The sequence below is a fragment of the Anopheles ziemanni genome, chromosome 2 (genome assembly GCF_943734765.1).
Source record: "Anopheles ziemanni chromosome 2, idAnoZiCoDA_A2_x.2, whole genome shotgun sequence".
Taxonomy (NCBI): Eukaryota; Metazoa; Arthropoda; class Insecta; order Diptera; family Culicidae; genus Anopheles; species Anopheles ziemanni.
The window spans coordinates 66703477-66718181 of record NC_080705.1 but is presented as its reverse complement, the minus strand read 5'-3'; the positions used below and the strand labels follow the sequence as shown (position 1 = coordinate 66718181).

Here is a 14705-nt window from a genome sequence, read left to right as displayed (position 1 = left end):
TTGATCATGGTTAAGAGGAAATGCAAATTGAAATTTGTTACTTCTTCTTCTTCTTGGCGTAACGACCTCTTGGTCATGCCTGCCCGTTAAGGGCTTACGAGACTTGTTTCCCTGTTGTACGTGGATAGTCAGTCCTCTCGTACAGGGGAGGGTCCGGTCTCAGTTGGGATTCGAACCCACGCCGTCGAGGTGGTGAGCCCCGGCGCTCATGGGCCGATTTTCTAACCGGCGCTACCGCTCGGCTGTCGCGGACCCCCAAATTTTGTTAAGACGCCGAAATTTGTTAAGACGCCGTATTATTTTTAAACAATCACCGAAATCTTTAAACAAAGTGTAGCAAACATCAGTGTGTAAGAATCTCTATACAGTATGTCCCATAAAAAAATGCGAAAATCAATACCTAAGATTCTAATTTTTTTTTTCATACAAAATGAAAAAAATATAATTTTAGTTAGGCAATTATTTTTTAAGTCTTTTATGATTACATTTCTCAATAAATCTACCATTTTTCTCGATCGCCTTCTCCAAACGGGGACAGAATCGAGAGGATATCTTCTCAATGTGTGAGTCAGTCTTGGCAATTGAAGCTGTCTAAGATCCAAAAAGGGGGCTAGAACTTTCTCAGACCTTAACCTGAACATATGCTCAAATATCCTTTTTGAGGTCCGTCATGATGCTTTGTACTGCTAGAAAATGACGTGGTTTTGTGCTTCAAAGTTGGATTTTCTCCATGGTACACCGTGGTCCTTCAAAATTTTAATATTAACTTCGGTATTAAATTTTAATTCAGCTTTCATAAATGCTGGCTATTGAGAACAATGTTTGGTTGAAAACTTGATTTTCAGGTTCTCTGGAACATCCTCAATCTTCTTCGGCGATATAAACTTGTCTATACGTGTGTTAGACGCGCGATCGACGATAAACATTTTTTCATCGGGGAATACGATGACGGTATTCTTTTATTTCAATGTTTACACCAAACGTTTCGAGAACTCCAGCCGTAGTTGCTTGAGTCGGTCTGGTGCAAGATGACGGTTTACTCGGACTCTGGACGAACATTTCAAGTCATGTTTGATCAACCGATCCATGGTAGGTTTTGAAACATCGAATTCCTTACGATTAATACGATTACGAGGGGGTCCGCGACAGCCGAGCGGTAGCGCCGGTTAGAAAATCGGCCCATGAGCGCCGGGGCTCACCACCTTGACGGCGTGGGTTCGAATCCCAACCGAGACCGGACCCTCCCCTGTACGAGAGGACTGACTATCCACGTACACATAGGGTAAAAGTCTCGTGAGCCCTTAACGGGCCGGCATGACCAACAAGGTCGTTACGCCAAGAAGAAGTAATACGATTTTGCCGCACTTAACCTTTCAGTGATCTGATGACCTTCGGCGTGCGATTACACCTTGGATAACCACTTGCTGGCTTTCGGAGACGTGGTCCACTCGAAAACCACTGTTTTCTGTTTCGATGACTTCATATCAAAGTTTACTACCAGATGATTGCACACACATACACATGACCACGGTAAAAATAATGTTTAAAGGTACCCAAAAATAAGCATTGAAAAGTCTCGCATTTTTTTTTGGAACATACTGTAAATTATTTTAAGGAAACATACTGTGTCCATTTTATTTTCATACTAAATCAAACAAAAATTATTTCATAACACTAAGTCTAACTTACGTCAGGTCAAGACAGCTCAGCGGTTGTAAGTAAGTAGGCCGAATAGTCTTAGTCTTTTATAATTGAAAGCTATATTTTTGTAGTCCAAATACTGTATATATTTTAGAATAATACCGCCACTTGGTAAGTTAACTAAAGCATAAAAGGATGCGAAAGAAGCATGTCCACATCCACATCGATTACGCCAATTAAGACAGGTTCTTTATTATACTGTTTTGATTTTTGTATTACAAAGTTGTTAATGAGACGTTGAAGAACTCTCTTCCTTAGCTGTGGTTGCAACGCATAGAGTGAACTTACAGTAGGTAGAAATAGGTCGCATTGGTACACCCCAGTTACTTTTCCTCTGTACCTGTTGGACCCAATTTATGGGCATCACACATAAGTTTGTTTTTACTTCTTTTGATCTGCCACGTTAGGAAGGAAGTTTGGTTACTACGACAATGTATAACTATTAGGAAGAGTGCAGAAATTTCCATTATGACCGGGTGTTTGTGTATTCGTATGATTTATGTCCTTCTTGATTGATTGCTGTTATTATTTCTTTTTATCTCCTATTTACCGTTGTTTAACTTTAGTGTTGTGGATCGTACAATGTTCTACCTCGCCAGTTTGGGCTGCTCTGAATACGGCCTGATAGGGCTGATAAATGTTTGATTGTGGGCCGGTAGCGAAAATGGCAAACGCCCTGACACGGGAGAAAAAAAGTTAAAACATTCGTAAAACCCGCTAGCCCGGTGAGTCGACTTCTTGTAAGAAAAGATTGTAAGTTTCCGTGCACATTCACGGTAGGGATATCAATGACAAGAAACCACCTATGGAACTGAAAATATCGCTCTGATTACACTTCAAACAGGAATGTTTTTAAGCGCAATAAAAGGATACTATCGGATGCCATTGTTTGTTTTGTAAACCGATTTTAATGTGTGTATAATTTTCTATAAAAAAAAATAATGTAGTCAAAAACTAAAACCAAACACATTTGATAATTTGAACAACATACATTTTATACTCGCTTGGACAATAATTACATGAACATGTAATAATTACAAAAAAAATAACAAAAAGGTAAGATGAACCTTGTTTTTTAAATATTGAAATAAACTAGGAGCATGTATCGCACCGTGGTTAAAAGTTTTTCGAAGACAGTTTGCACAATACGGATTAACGTATTAAATATGGAAATAATAAAACCCAACTTCAAGTCACATTTCTCATACTCTCAACATTCCCGTTTCGCTATCACGCATCTAGGATTTGATAACTTTTTTTTATAGTTTGGTTTAAAGAGTGTTTACACATTCATTTTATGATTCTTCTTTTAGATAAGCATAATTTGTTTACTTATGACACAGTTAATATGAATACTTTTGTTCTTTACAGTTATCTGTTTTTGGTACTAAATTTATTAAATATCTGCTACTTTCTGCCCCGGGTCAAACTGGCCATAGCCAGTGTCGGAGCACGGCGGTCATTATATACCTCGGGCCATCATATTAATGCGTGTATAATGTCATTATATAAAAGGGAGATATATCAGGATACTTTGTTATTCCACATAAATCACAATGATAATAAGAAATAGCTTGGTTTATCGTACGTTATCTGCTATTCGGTTAATTTTCTTGCTAATCCCCTTCAGCTACACTGTTGATAAATATGTATATAATAACGTGTAGAAGAATCCCTCCTCTTTCTCCCATTATTCCTCCAATGTCTGAATAGTAAAATACTTCCACAGCGACCGTATGGATTGATATCAGTTTCTAGATTTTTATTCATCATGCCCGGTTATATTAACCATTGCACTGTGACTTCCCAACGTGCCTCTAGCGAATCTACAATAATATATTCTTATATTATCGAACTGTTGCTCCCACGGTCGGATTCCATGTTTATGTTGTTCTGCATTTGCGTAATATCTTTGATCTTTGTTATAGCTTTGATATTAGCATAAATAGTATGGCACTAAAAATATGCTTCCGGTTCCCCCCGGGTAGCTTAGAGTAAACCGAGCTAAACTCATCGTTCAAACGAGCTTTAGTAGTGTGTGCTTTGTATAAATGCTCTAGATAGTTTGATTTAATTAAAGTTGCACCGTTTAACCTTGCTTCATCATCCGTTACATGCACAATATTTTTTCAACGTTCTTTAATAGTACTATTCATCAGAAAACCAAAGACGCAAAGCTGTTGCAAGATGCCTGTCAAGGACCTTCAGTTCCCGAGCTCGATTCCAGCGGCAAAATGTATCTAGGACTTGTGTGAACCACTAAAGTTCACTATCGATCACATCTGAATGGGCAGATTATTATGCAAATTGGTTACCACACCTCAATGGTGACCGGCATAATTGGATCATTTTTAAAACATATCTTTAGTAATAGTTTTGGTTATGATTTTTTCCCCTTTTTCATAATGTAATGTTAGTTATCTTTTCCTTTGCGCTCATAAGATCATTTTCTTCAGAGAATGAATTTTGCTGGCCCACCCGAACGGGTGATAATAAAACATCTGTTGCATATATTTTTTTCTTCTCGCGCGATTACGTTAACTGACAGGAGACGCTCGCAAACACGCAATCATATCCAATTGTTATAGTTTACCGTGCTTCAATCGTCCGTCAAACCTAACACCTACCACGACCATCGGTCAATGCACATTAAACGAATTATACCTCAGACAATGAAATCAGATCACAAGCAAGCGATAGATACACGACATTTGAACGTACACCACGTGGCATTAAACCCGGTTCATCTTTCAGCGACGTACGCTACATTTATCACAAACATATATATTCAATACCAAACAATCAATTATCTTAAGGAGACGAAGGATCACGCAGAAAGATCGGAAATCAATTGTATATCTATAACTTCACTGATTGTTACTTACGCCATGTTGAGCGCAGGACTACTAAACTCCTGCCTCGCTACATCGGTCTATACCGTCTGCAACGCCCAAAGAAAAGCACCTAATATTGATATTGTACATCTAATGATTCTAATCCGAACTGATTCGAACCTCACCCGGCCACAACCAGACACCTATATTTTAAAATATCATTTTCAAGACTTTAGACACTCATATAAACTAGTATTAATACGCCCCTTCTTCTCAAGCCCTCAAGGGTTCGCTAACCAACCCATTTCCATGTCGGCGAATCGTACTTGAATCCTGTCTGTTAGGGTTTATTCTTAAAGCCGTTATGTTTCTTCATTTTACGGCAATCTTTGTTGACTTGATGTTGCATTTCAATCTTTCTTATAAGTTTTGACTTGTCTATTGTGCAATGGTACTATAAATGATAAATAACAACTAAAACCAGTTCATAAAACCAAAATGTACCAACAAAACCAACAGAAAAAATCAACAGTTTATACATCGATTAGGATCGCTTTCATTTAACTAAAAAATGTTTAAGCTTAATTAAGCCCATTACTAAATCCATCCCTTCACTTTTCACTTTCATAAAACATCAATTTTTTTAATCCCTTTTCGTTATCTTGGAATCGTTGCTTTAAAAATACTTACGTTGGGTAAATGTTATGGACAAACTTTGAGAATAAACTTTGAAAACATCAACAGTAAAATAAAAAACTTTTCTCTACTGAAAAAAACATCAATCATTAAATCAAATATTCTGAAGTTGTAAAATAATCGTTTGTTTCACTTAACACTAGAACTACTTGCTATCGAACGGCGTGTCAATTGTATTCACTTGTCTTTTATAACCTTTTTTGCCTAACCATGTGCTAGCTTTTGGACGTGTTAATTTAGTCCATTTAGGATTTATATGCACTCTATTTTCTAACTTTCGTTTCATTTCTAGAGGCTTAAAAATGTTTTCAATCCCTTCAATTTGATTGGAACACTCATTGATTTAGTGTCTTGCGTGCCCATTTAGATTTGTTTAGTTTAACATTGTATTTGATTTTGCTATTTATTATGAGAAATTGGTCCAAAAATCGATCCCCCCCTGATGATGTGTATGCGTTCTTCACTAATATGAGTACTCTTTGTGTGAGTGTATTTCCCTTTTAACAGATCATCTTTCCCTTCAGTCGATAGTAACACTTTCGTGTTCCATGTTTCTGTGCCCATTTTTTCAGAACAACAGAAATGTACGCTGAGATAAATATCTGTTTCAATTCATACACTACCTTCGTACACTGGTGGTTTGCTTTGTTTGTAGTATTTTTTTTGTTTTTGGTTTGTTTTTAGCCTCCTCGGATCCCTTCCTTCATGTTGAAATGTTTGGCCTTTTATTGAATTTGATGGGACACATGCAACCGACCTCCTCTACTTCCCTGATCCAGAGTTGATTTTTTTGAGACCACTCTTATTAAAGTTACAGATCGAATCAAGCAACGCGCTACGATTCCCCTCATTGCCGCCCGTATCGTCACCAGAAATGGATCTCGCCAGCTTACCTGTTGTTGCCGAGGATGATGTGGCGTTGGCTGGAAACGACAGCGGCAACGATGCCGGTGGTGCCGGAACTGGTGGTGCCGATGGCGGTGGCTGTGGAGACGTACTCCCACCACTGTCCGTCGCGTGCGGAGGCGGTGACATCAGCGCTTCCTGGGGTGAGGTAATACTGTTCGCACTGTTCGATTTCACGATACCACCAGTTGAGCTGGACAGGTGTACCGTAGATGCCATTCCACCGCCATTGCCTCCACTACTACCACTACCCGACGGTCCGGTCAACGGTGGTCCGTTATTCAGCTGGAGCGAATTTTGTGCGCGCAACTTGGCCTGCTTCTGTTCATGTTTCTATCGTCAGCGGGAGGAAGCAGGGGGAGGAGACGTCAATTAAGACAAAAAAAGGAGAAACAGGACAAGAGAAATCCCACAGGACACAGTACATGATTAAAACAGTTTCATCGACAGCGCAATGCGCACACCGCAAGCGTTACTTACAGCTTTCTGTTTGATTTTTTTCTTCTCCTCCTCGGACGTCATCATTTCCTGCACCCGGACGAGCCGCTTTTGATTCTTCACCGAACGCTGCTCGTCCCGGACGCGATTCTCAGTCTTTTGGACCGCCAGCTTTAGCTGCTCCTTGGCGCTGGTCGAGAACTTTAGGTGCGGTTTCTGGACGGCGATTGCCGTCGCGTACTGCTCGTTAAACTGGCCGGCATACTCGCCGAAGAATGGATGCGTCGTCAGTTGATCCAGCGTAGGCAGGGCCGACTTGCAGGCCTCCTTCGAGAGGATCGATTCCAGCAGAGATTCTTAAAAACGAGAAACCGGAATGAGGTGTGCTATTTTTGTAATGCTTAAGGCAGGTAGCAATATTTACTAGATACTTACTCAAACTATCGGGACAGTCGGTGATCTGCCGTGCATACGAGTCCTGCAGTGGATATCCCATGCACATCTCATACAGCAGATGGCCGAATCCGTACACGTCGATTGCTTCGCACGTGTTAATTTTGCTGTGCTGAACGAAGAACGGCCGATAGAACGATGGCACGCCGAACATGAAGTTCTCCACGTCCATCAGCTTGGCCACACCGTCCACCACAATCACGTTGCCACAGTGCACGTGGCCACAGGCGACGCCCTTCGAGTGAAGGAACCGTATCGCTTCCAGGATCTGCCGCGCGTACAAAGCTAGCTCTTTGAGGGGCAGCGGTGCACGACCCTTCGGGCTGCCGTACTTCGATAGGAACGGATTGCAAGGGCTAGCCGAGCAGAGCACATCCTTCAAGCTGCCCTGCTTGTAGAACTTTCGTATCACTAGCGCTCCGCAGTCGTTCGACGCAATGTGCTCGATCGGTACAATGTACGGATGCTGCACGCCACCAAAGTTCTTCAACACCGTATGGATCTCCTTCTCGTCGATGTACCGGTCCGGGCCGAACTCGGTCCAGCTGAGGATGAGATCATCCCGGCCACTCGAGCCATCTTTGCTCGAGTTGTTGTAGTCTTTCTCCGTCGACGTGGTCACGCATACCTGCGTAGTGTGTGCCTTGCCGTGCGACTGTGAGCTCGACTTGATCAGATGGTGCTTGGTGGTCGAGTGGCCTGGCGAGTGTTTGTTGCCCTGCGGTCTGTGAACCACCTTAAAGTAGTGCTTCCGCAGCCGCCACCCGATCGGACCGAGCGATTGCCCCAGCGTGTAAAGGCCATCCGTACGCAAGCTCATCGACGCATACTGGAGGGCTAGATCTGTATAGATAAAACGAAAAAAGAGCTGCATGAAGAACGGAACCCAGAAGTGCTAAACGGTAACGCGTGACTCGCGGCACACTTACCATGGAACGGCGTCGAGTAACTATCCGGATCGATGAATTTTTTGGTCGGTAACGATGATGCCAAAATGGGATTCATTAGTACTTGATTGATATACTCCTGTAATGCGTTCAACCGTTCAGCTATAAAATCTGGGCGCATATTACCTAGTTGGGGCGGAAGTGTAAAGAAAGTACATGGGTTAAGGAAACCGTCGGGCAACAAGGAACGTGGTAACACGCAAGAGAAACGCAGGAAACACAAGAAGGAAAGATAGAAAATAAAAAGGATAGAGAAAATTTGATCCGATTAAAACCGTATCTCTAATGGAAGCAGATACGCTACCAGAGGCTTATGCTGTGCCTTTATGTGTGTGTATGTGAGTGTCTATGCGCCAGGATGATGTTTCTCGATACATTCAACGTTAATGGGTACTAATGGAGGGAGACGCACGATTGAACGCACGCGGGAAAGTAGGGGACCGTAGTGGGGGGATAGTGTGAAAATAGTGTCAACGTTCAACGTATCCTTGCTAGATCTGACTCGCCTTACATAGTCCCTCCTTCTGGTTTCCCGAAAGGCGGTGAAGCATACATACAGTCACACCTTCCTGCAAGCACACAGAAGCATGGCTATAGTAAGCATCAGCCATCGTTAACCGTAGCCAATATAGTGTGCCATGGTAAAGCACAACCTTTCGGAGAAGAAACTTAGAAGCCGATGCACAGTAGTTCGAAGAGTAGGCTTTTGGCTTTGGCGTATCGATCGATTCTTCGGTCGGAAAACCTCCAAAAACTAATGCCAAGATATCATGGACTGAATTAGCTTTCATTTCCATTAGACATGTTCTCGACCACACACTGTTAGTCTTTTCATGAAATACAAAAAATTGCAAACAGGACATTACTCCCTTGTGTTTCACAACCAACGATTGTACACCGAAATATGATTTAAAAAAAAAAGATACCCATGTTTTTGAGGTTTACCCTCTTTAAGTTGTGTCTCAGAAGATTAATACGTTTTCGGTTGGTTATTACGCACAACAAGTCCCCACAAAATGAAGAAAACATTACATACGTCCAGCAAATGGTTAACATTAAGCCACTGTGCGATGCGTGTGCCCGTCCAATACGGGTATTCTTTCAGCATGAAACAAAAGGGAGTGTAAAACTAAACAACAAAAAATAGTATCGATCGCACTGGACCGCATCACTACTCGCCGTCTTACCGGATCACCCATTTGCCTTCCTTCTAATATATCTTACTCCTTATTACAGACAACACGGATGGCGCCATGCCTTTTTAGTAGGACTACGCTGTTTTTTGGTGGGGTGGGATAAAACCGGTTAGAGGGTGTTAGACAACGGGTGGTGGTCGTTCTCGCTGTCGTTTTTCCTCTCGCCGGATGATTATTTCTAATGTAGTGGAAACTATGGCTAGTCGCTAGGTCGGGGGGGAAAAATTAAAGCTGACGTCCGCCCCCCGCGTTAGGCGTCACGCACGAAGCATGAATCGACACCAGAGCGCACCGGAAGGGGCTCTGTCGCGTGCGGGGTCCCTTCAGTACACTTACCGATAAGCTTCTTTCCGGGGAATGACAAATCAATCCCTGAAATTTGCAAACACTTGTTGAGCGAGGCGAAATCATTGTAGCGCCGCAGAATGCGCCAGCTGTTTTCCGGGTACGGTCCTCGCTGCACTCTCAGCACATACTCCTTTTGTGTAACGTGGCGGTGGCGAAAGGGAAGGTTTTTTGTATTTTACCACACATACGAGACGAAAACACGGGGGTGGTGGAGCGAACCGAAAAATAAAAACAAATTAAAAAATAGGTAAGGAAACGTAAAAACAATAGGAACACGAAGTTTTGAAATGAAATGAAAATGACGAAATCCAAACATGGTTTGGACGGATGTTTGTAGATGCTGTGCAATTGTTTTCATTGAAATTGCCAATCATTCGGGTACATGAAGGACGACACAACCCTGACCAGGAAAGGCATCACACCACAATCTCAACAAACCTGCTTACAAAATACCTACCGTATGTCCGTCAATGGTTTGTGCTGTTTCGATTGTACAGCAGCAGGCTTCGGTATCGTCAAGGTTCACTTTCTGCGTGGTTCCGGTTTGCTCAAACAGTGCCATTTGTTGGTTTCCGTATACCAATCGGACATTTTCGCCGATCCCGCAGGTGTTAAAAGAAATAGGAATGAATATGCCACGGCAGCGTCACTAAACACACTAAACGAATGACGAGCTGAAGAAGGATGTGTTTTGCACAACCATTGGTGCTTTAGTTTTTGCTTAGCTTTTCTACGCTTTCACTTTCACCGGACGGACCGAAACCGATTTGATAATACGATACGCAAACTTCTACGAAATTTCCACTTTTCTTGACATCATAGTGATCTGCTTTTAGAGATGCTTTGGATCAATTATCCGAACACTTTGCAAACTCATGCAATTTTAGACGCCTCAGGATGGACTGCGTAAGGCTGCACCACCCATCCTCTATTCCAGCAAACACACTCCGCCTTACCTTTACGTGCTAACAGCCTTAGCGAGAGGCAAAAAAACAAGTAAATATTTTATTCTTTGGCACTATTTTTACCCAATCCTACCACCAGCTGATTCATGGAACATCAGGTACTAGTTCAGAAGGACCACTCGCAGGCGGATGAAAACAAATCCAACTCGCACTGAACTTTCGGCTGGCAGCAAAGGAAAACACTTCGGAAAATTAATGCTTGCACTGCGGCACGGACCGCGACGTCGCCCTGGACATTTCTGGACGGGCACCGGAACTAAACGACGGCTGCTTTCGATTGATTTTCTGCTACGTTTTTCTTCCCTGGTACTAGTGTTGGCAGAATCAGGATTCCGAAGATTCGAAGATTCAATCACTAGACAGATTCTAAAGATTCGAATCTTATTAGACGGACCCCAAAGGTTTGATTCGATTGGGGTTCGATTCAGATTTGATTTCTTTGGAACTTGATTTGAATCGATTCTGACTTGACCCTAAACTATTTGAATCGACTCAACAAAATGTGAGTTCAATAGAACGAGTCGATCTAGAGACAATGTGATTGATTTCAGATTACTCAAATACTCAGACCGGACCATTTTTACCGGATTCTGAATAAAACTATCACTCTAAATTGATAATCTTCTTAAGACAGCGTTGAGAGGTGAAAGAAGCCACCCGGCTCAAAGCCTCTATAAACCCTACATACTACTACTTCTTAAGACAGTGTTATATACAAAAATAACTGTGCCCGATTTTCAATGCTTGCGAAGAACATCGTTTCCTTACGTGAATAGATTTTCATGATCAACAGAACTACTTACAGCGGTGAACCTCATTTTCAATGAAAGTGTGTGGCACGTTTTTATTAGGGAAAAGCGAGTTATGATTTGATGAGGACTCAAATTAGGATAAACGATTTCCAGACCGACATTTTCATTGGTTTACATCGAGACGATGTCGCGACTGTTTCTTGGATTGGGGTTCGGATTTGGGAATTAGGTTTACCCACCACTAGAATAAAGCTGCACGCCAAACTGGCATCAACAAACTTCAAAGACCTTGGTCACAACTGGAAATAATGGCTAAAATAGCTAATTTGTTAATAACTTTTTTAGCATCTCAGTCAATTTCGGTAAATGAAAGGTCTTTTGAAGATATTTACTATAACTCTGATATAACAAATGCTTGTTTAAAACTTTATGATCCTTAAACCAATTTGAGATTGTTGCCAGTTGCAAAAATTGCCTAGTGGTAGTTGATCCAACAGGAGAAACGAGTTTTGCGCAACCATCCGCCAGTCTAAAGCTGTTGTAACTTTTTTTTAATTTTTTTCAAACATTCAGAGAAACTCAACGGTGTACGAAAGGAATGTGAAAAATGACAAAAACCTAATGGGTTGAAGTTCATGCAGTATATTTTTAAATGGAACACAGTAAAGTTTAGAAAAAAGAAATGGCGCAAAAGCAACTTCATCGACCAACAGCTGAACCGAACCTTCCTTCAATGTCGTGGCACTTGCCCCGGGTGACTGATGGTGCCTCTTTTATAGTATTTAGCCGTTGCATTTACAATGCTGGATTTCAGGGACGGTGTCACCGAAACATCCGGAGCTGATTCGGAGTTTTCCGCCTTAAGAACGGCAGCACAACGCCAATTTTTTAGATAATTCACTGGAAAAGAAAAATTAAAGATTTAATTAGTTTTCAACGCACATGTTGGTCGGAAGCCTTCACACTTACTTTTCCACATTCGTACACATCCATCATCTCCCGTTGAGGCTAGCATCGTACCCGTAATGTTCCAAGTAACGCGCCATACGGTACAATAATGATCACCGAATTGAGCAGCAGTTTGAACGTCCAGTCTGGTGCCCGCCATGGGATCGCTAAAATTAGGGAAAGCAAATTTAAATAATAATCGTTCCAATTCACAGTATGCTCAGTATGACCTACAGAATGGGTTTGAGGTTAAAGATTTGAACATCCTTGCTAGCGACGGCCAAGATATGATAGCTTCTTCCAACGTTAGGCGCAAATGCGATGTCGTGGACAGGCTCGAGGATCGAGTTGATGGTTTCCGTTTTAGTCCAACGGCGGCAGTTTTCGCTGTACTCAAAAATGAACACCTTCCCTCCGGTACTCTGTGAAGAATCATCACTTCCGGCCGCTATCATCGGTGGATGCAATCGGAACATTGACGGATTCCAGGTCAGACAGCTGAGCGGAATCTTTACACTGATCTCATGAGACAGCGTCCACTGGGACAGGTTCATGATGTCCGGCGCTTCGTAGATACGTATAATTCCATCGGCGGAACAAGCCGCCAGCATCAGGCCTTGTGTTTTCGGTGCAAATTTAACATCCGTCACGCTAGTCCTCGAGTCAACCAAGTTCGTGCGTCGTACCCAACGTTTGAGCGGTGGCATGGCCGGATTTGTTTTTTCTCCCACCGTTTCTTCCCACACCGAAACGGTTCGGTCGAACGAGCTGGTAGCGAGCACTTGCCCAAACTCCGGATGGGCCCACGATAAGCGCCATACGGAACCGGAATGCGATTTCCAACTTGCAGTAACACTCCACACACCGGGTTCGTTTTGATCCCAAACCTATAAAAAGAAAAGTGGCAATTTAAACCAACAACTCTACGGTAAGCTCGGCACTTGATGCCGGTCCGGCTTGCGGATGTAAACAAATCGACCCGGCACGCGCACTTACCTTCACGTACTGATCGCTGGAGCATGTAGCCATTCGTTGGCCATAGTAATCGTAGGCTACGTCGTGTATCACATCCTTATGCTCCGTATGAATTACTGCTGAATCAAACATTTTACTGTTTCCCACAAAATATCCGTGAACACTGTAAAATGGGTTGTTTTGAGTGGATATCTCGCGGTTATGGAATGTTTGACGTTTGACAGATGTTCGGAATAATTAGTGATGTCCCATAAATCCGATCCGTCCCTTCAATTTCAGGCCGGAACAGGTGAACCCATGGGGTTCGTATTTAAGTTACATTTAAAAATGTGAATTAAAATACCCTTAAAAGATCCGTTGTCGCATAAGTTTCATTACTGTAGTCCGATATAAATATTACATTTGATAATTTGTGGTGGTTATAATCGATTATATTCACGATCATCTATTCCTAAAAAATCAAATGTAATCGATAACAACGACAATATGTTTGATCATTTAATGAATGAATGTGGTTTCATGGTTTGTCTGTTCTGATGAAATCTGATGAAATGCCCACGTATGCGAATCCGACCGGTATCACAGATCCTGGACCCTGTTGTGTGCCAGTATTTGGATCTGGTTTAAATCCGGTAGAATCCGGTTGTAATCCGGTTAAATCCAGTTGAATCCGGCTCAATCCGTTTGAATCCGGTTTATATCCGGTTTAAATCCGGTTAAATCCGGTTGAATCCAGTTTAAATCTGGTTGAATCCGGTTAAATCCGGTTCGATTCCGGTTTTAATCTGGATTAATACGGTAGAATCCGGTTGAATCCGGTAGAGTCCTGTTGAAACCAGTGGAAACCGTTTGAATCCATTTTAAATCCGGTTGAACCTAGTTAAATGCGGTAGAATCCGGTTTAAATCTGGATGAATCTAGTTGAATCTGGTAGAATCCGGTAGAATCCGGTTGAAACCAGTTGAATTCGGTTCAATCCGTTTGAATCCGGTTTAAATCTGGTTGAATCCGGTTTAAATGCGGTTGAATCCGGTTTGAAGTCGGTTGAACCCGGTTTAAAGCCGGTTGAACTCGGTTTAAATCTGGATCAATCCGGTTGAATCCGTTTGAATCTGATTTGAATCCGGTTGAATCCAGTTGAATCCGGTTGAATCCGGTTGAATCCTGTTGAATCTGGTTGAATCCGGGGTGCTTTTATCGATTATGGTGCCAATGAATGCTTCCGAGCAACACTGTTGAATGCACAACACGAACGATGCATCGAGCAAAACTAGTGAGGATAGTGATGAGGCAAAACGGAACTTGTCGAACTAATCGATTTTAGCTTGTGCATTTGCGTCCTTCTTATGAAGCGACGGGGATCTATACTAGTTGCGTACTTCGCTCAAGCTGCTGTACCAACATTAGTTTATCCTGCTACGATTCTTATTTCAACTGACAAAGTTATAATAAACATGATTGCGTTATAAAATCAACTGATACTGTTGGAATATCATGTGCAACAGTTAGAAATAATGCTGTTGCTGTTATGATATCATCTGAAAAT

General features: G+C 42.1%; 2 protein-coding genes across 2 annotated transcripts; both read right to left on the bottom strand.

Moving 5' to 3' along the window:
* Positions 1 to 5909: 5909 nt before the first annotated feature.
* LOC131286594 (PX domain-containing protein kinase-like protein) lies at positions 5910 to 10225 on the bottom strand. The gene is made up of 6 exons (XM_058315575.1): positions 9977 to 10225; positions 9508 to 9649; positions 7958 to 8101; positions 7011 to 7871; positions 6618 to 6931; positions 5910 to 6470 (listed from the first exon to the last, which is right to left on the bottom strand). The coding sequence occupies exons 1-6, from the start codon at positions 10079 to 10081 to the stop codon at positions 5994 to 5996; spliced, it is 2043 nt and encodes a 680-aa protein (XP_058171558.1). The 5' UTR covers positions 10082 to 10225; the 3' UTR covers positions 5910 to 5993.
* Positions 10226 to 11868: 1643 nt separating this feature from the next.
* On the bottom strand, positions 11869 to 13361 carry LOC131282572 (nucleoporin seh1). The gene is made up of 4 exons (XM_058312080.1): positions 13181 to 13361; positions 12419 to 13071; positions 12206 to 12351; positions 11869 to 12136 (listed from the first exon to the last, which is right to left on the bottom strand). Exons 1-4 carry the CDS (start codon positions 13289 to 13291, stop codon positions 11967 to 11969), a joined length of 1080 nt encoding a protein of 359 aa, XP_058168063.1. The 5' UTR covers positions 13292 to 13361; the 3' UTR covers positions 11869 to 11966.
* Between the last annotated feature and the right edge of the window lie 1344 nt (positions 13362 to 14705).

What these genes read in the sequence shown, in the direction of transcription:
- LOC131282572 (XM_058312080.1), bottom strand. Translation starts at nt 13,291, where the DNA reads ATGTTTGATTCAGCAGTAATTCATACGGAGCATAAGGATGTGATACAC. An exon ending in TTTAACCTCAAACCCATTCT is followed by an intron (nt 12,352 to 12,418) that starts GTAGGTCATACT and finishes CCCTAATTTTAG; the next exon opens with CGATCCCATGGCGGGCACCA. An exon ending in ATGTGTACGAATGTGGAAAA is followed by an intron (nt 12,137 to 12,205) that starts GTAAGTGTGAAG and finishes TTTCTTTTCCAG; the next exon opens with TGAATTATCTAAAAAATTGG.
- LOC131286594 (XM_058315575.1), bottom strand. Translation starts at nt 10,081, where the DNA reads ATGGCACTGTTTGAGCAAACCGGAACCACGCAGAAAGTGAACCTTGAC. An exon ending in TTACTCGACGCCGTTCCATG is followed by an intron (nt 7,872 to 7,957) that starts GTAAGTGTGCCG and finishes TTATCTATACAG; the next exon opens with ATCTAGCCCTCCAGTATGCG. An exon ending in CGACTGTCCCGATAGTTTGA is followed by an intron (nt 6,932 to 7,010) that starts GTAAGTATCTAG and finishes CTCGTTTTTAAG; the next exon opens with AATCTCTGCTGGAATCGATC.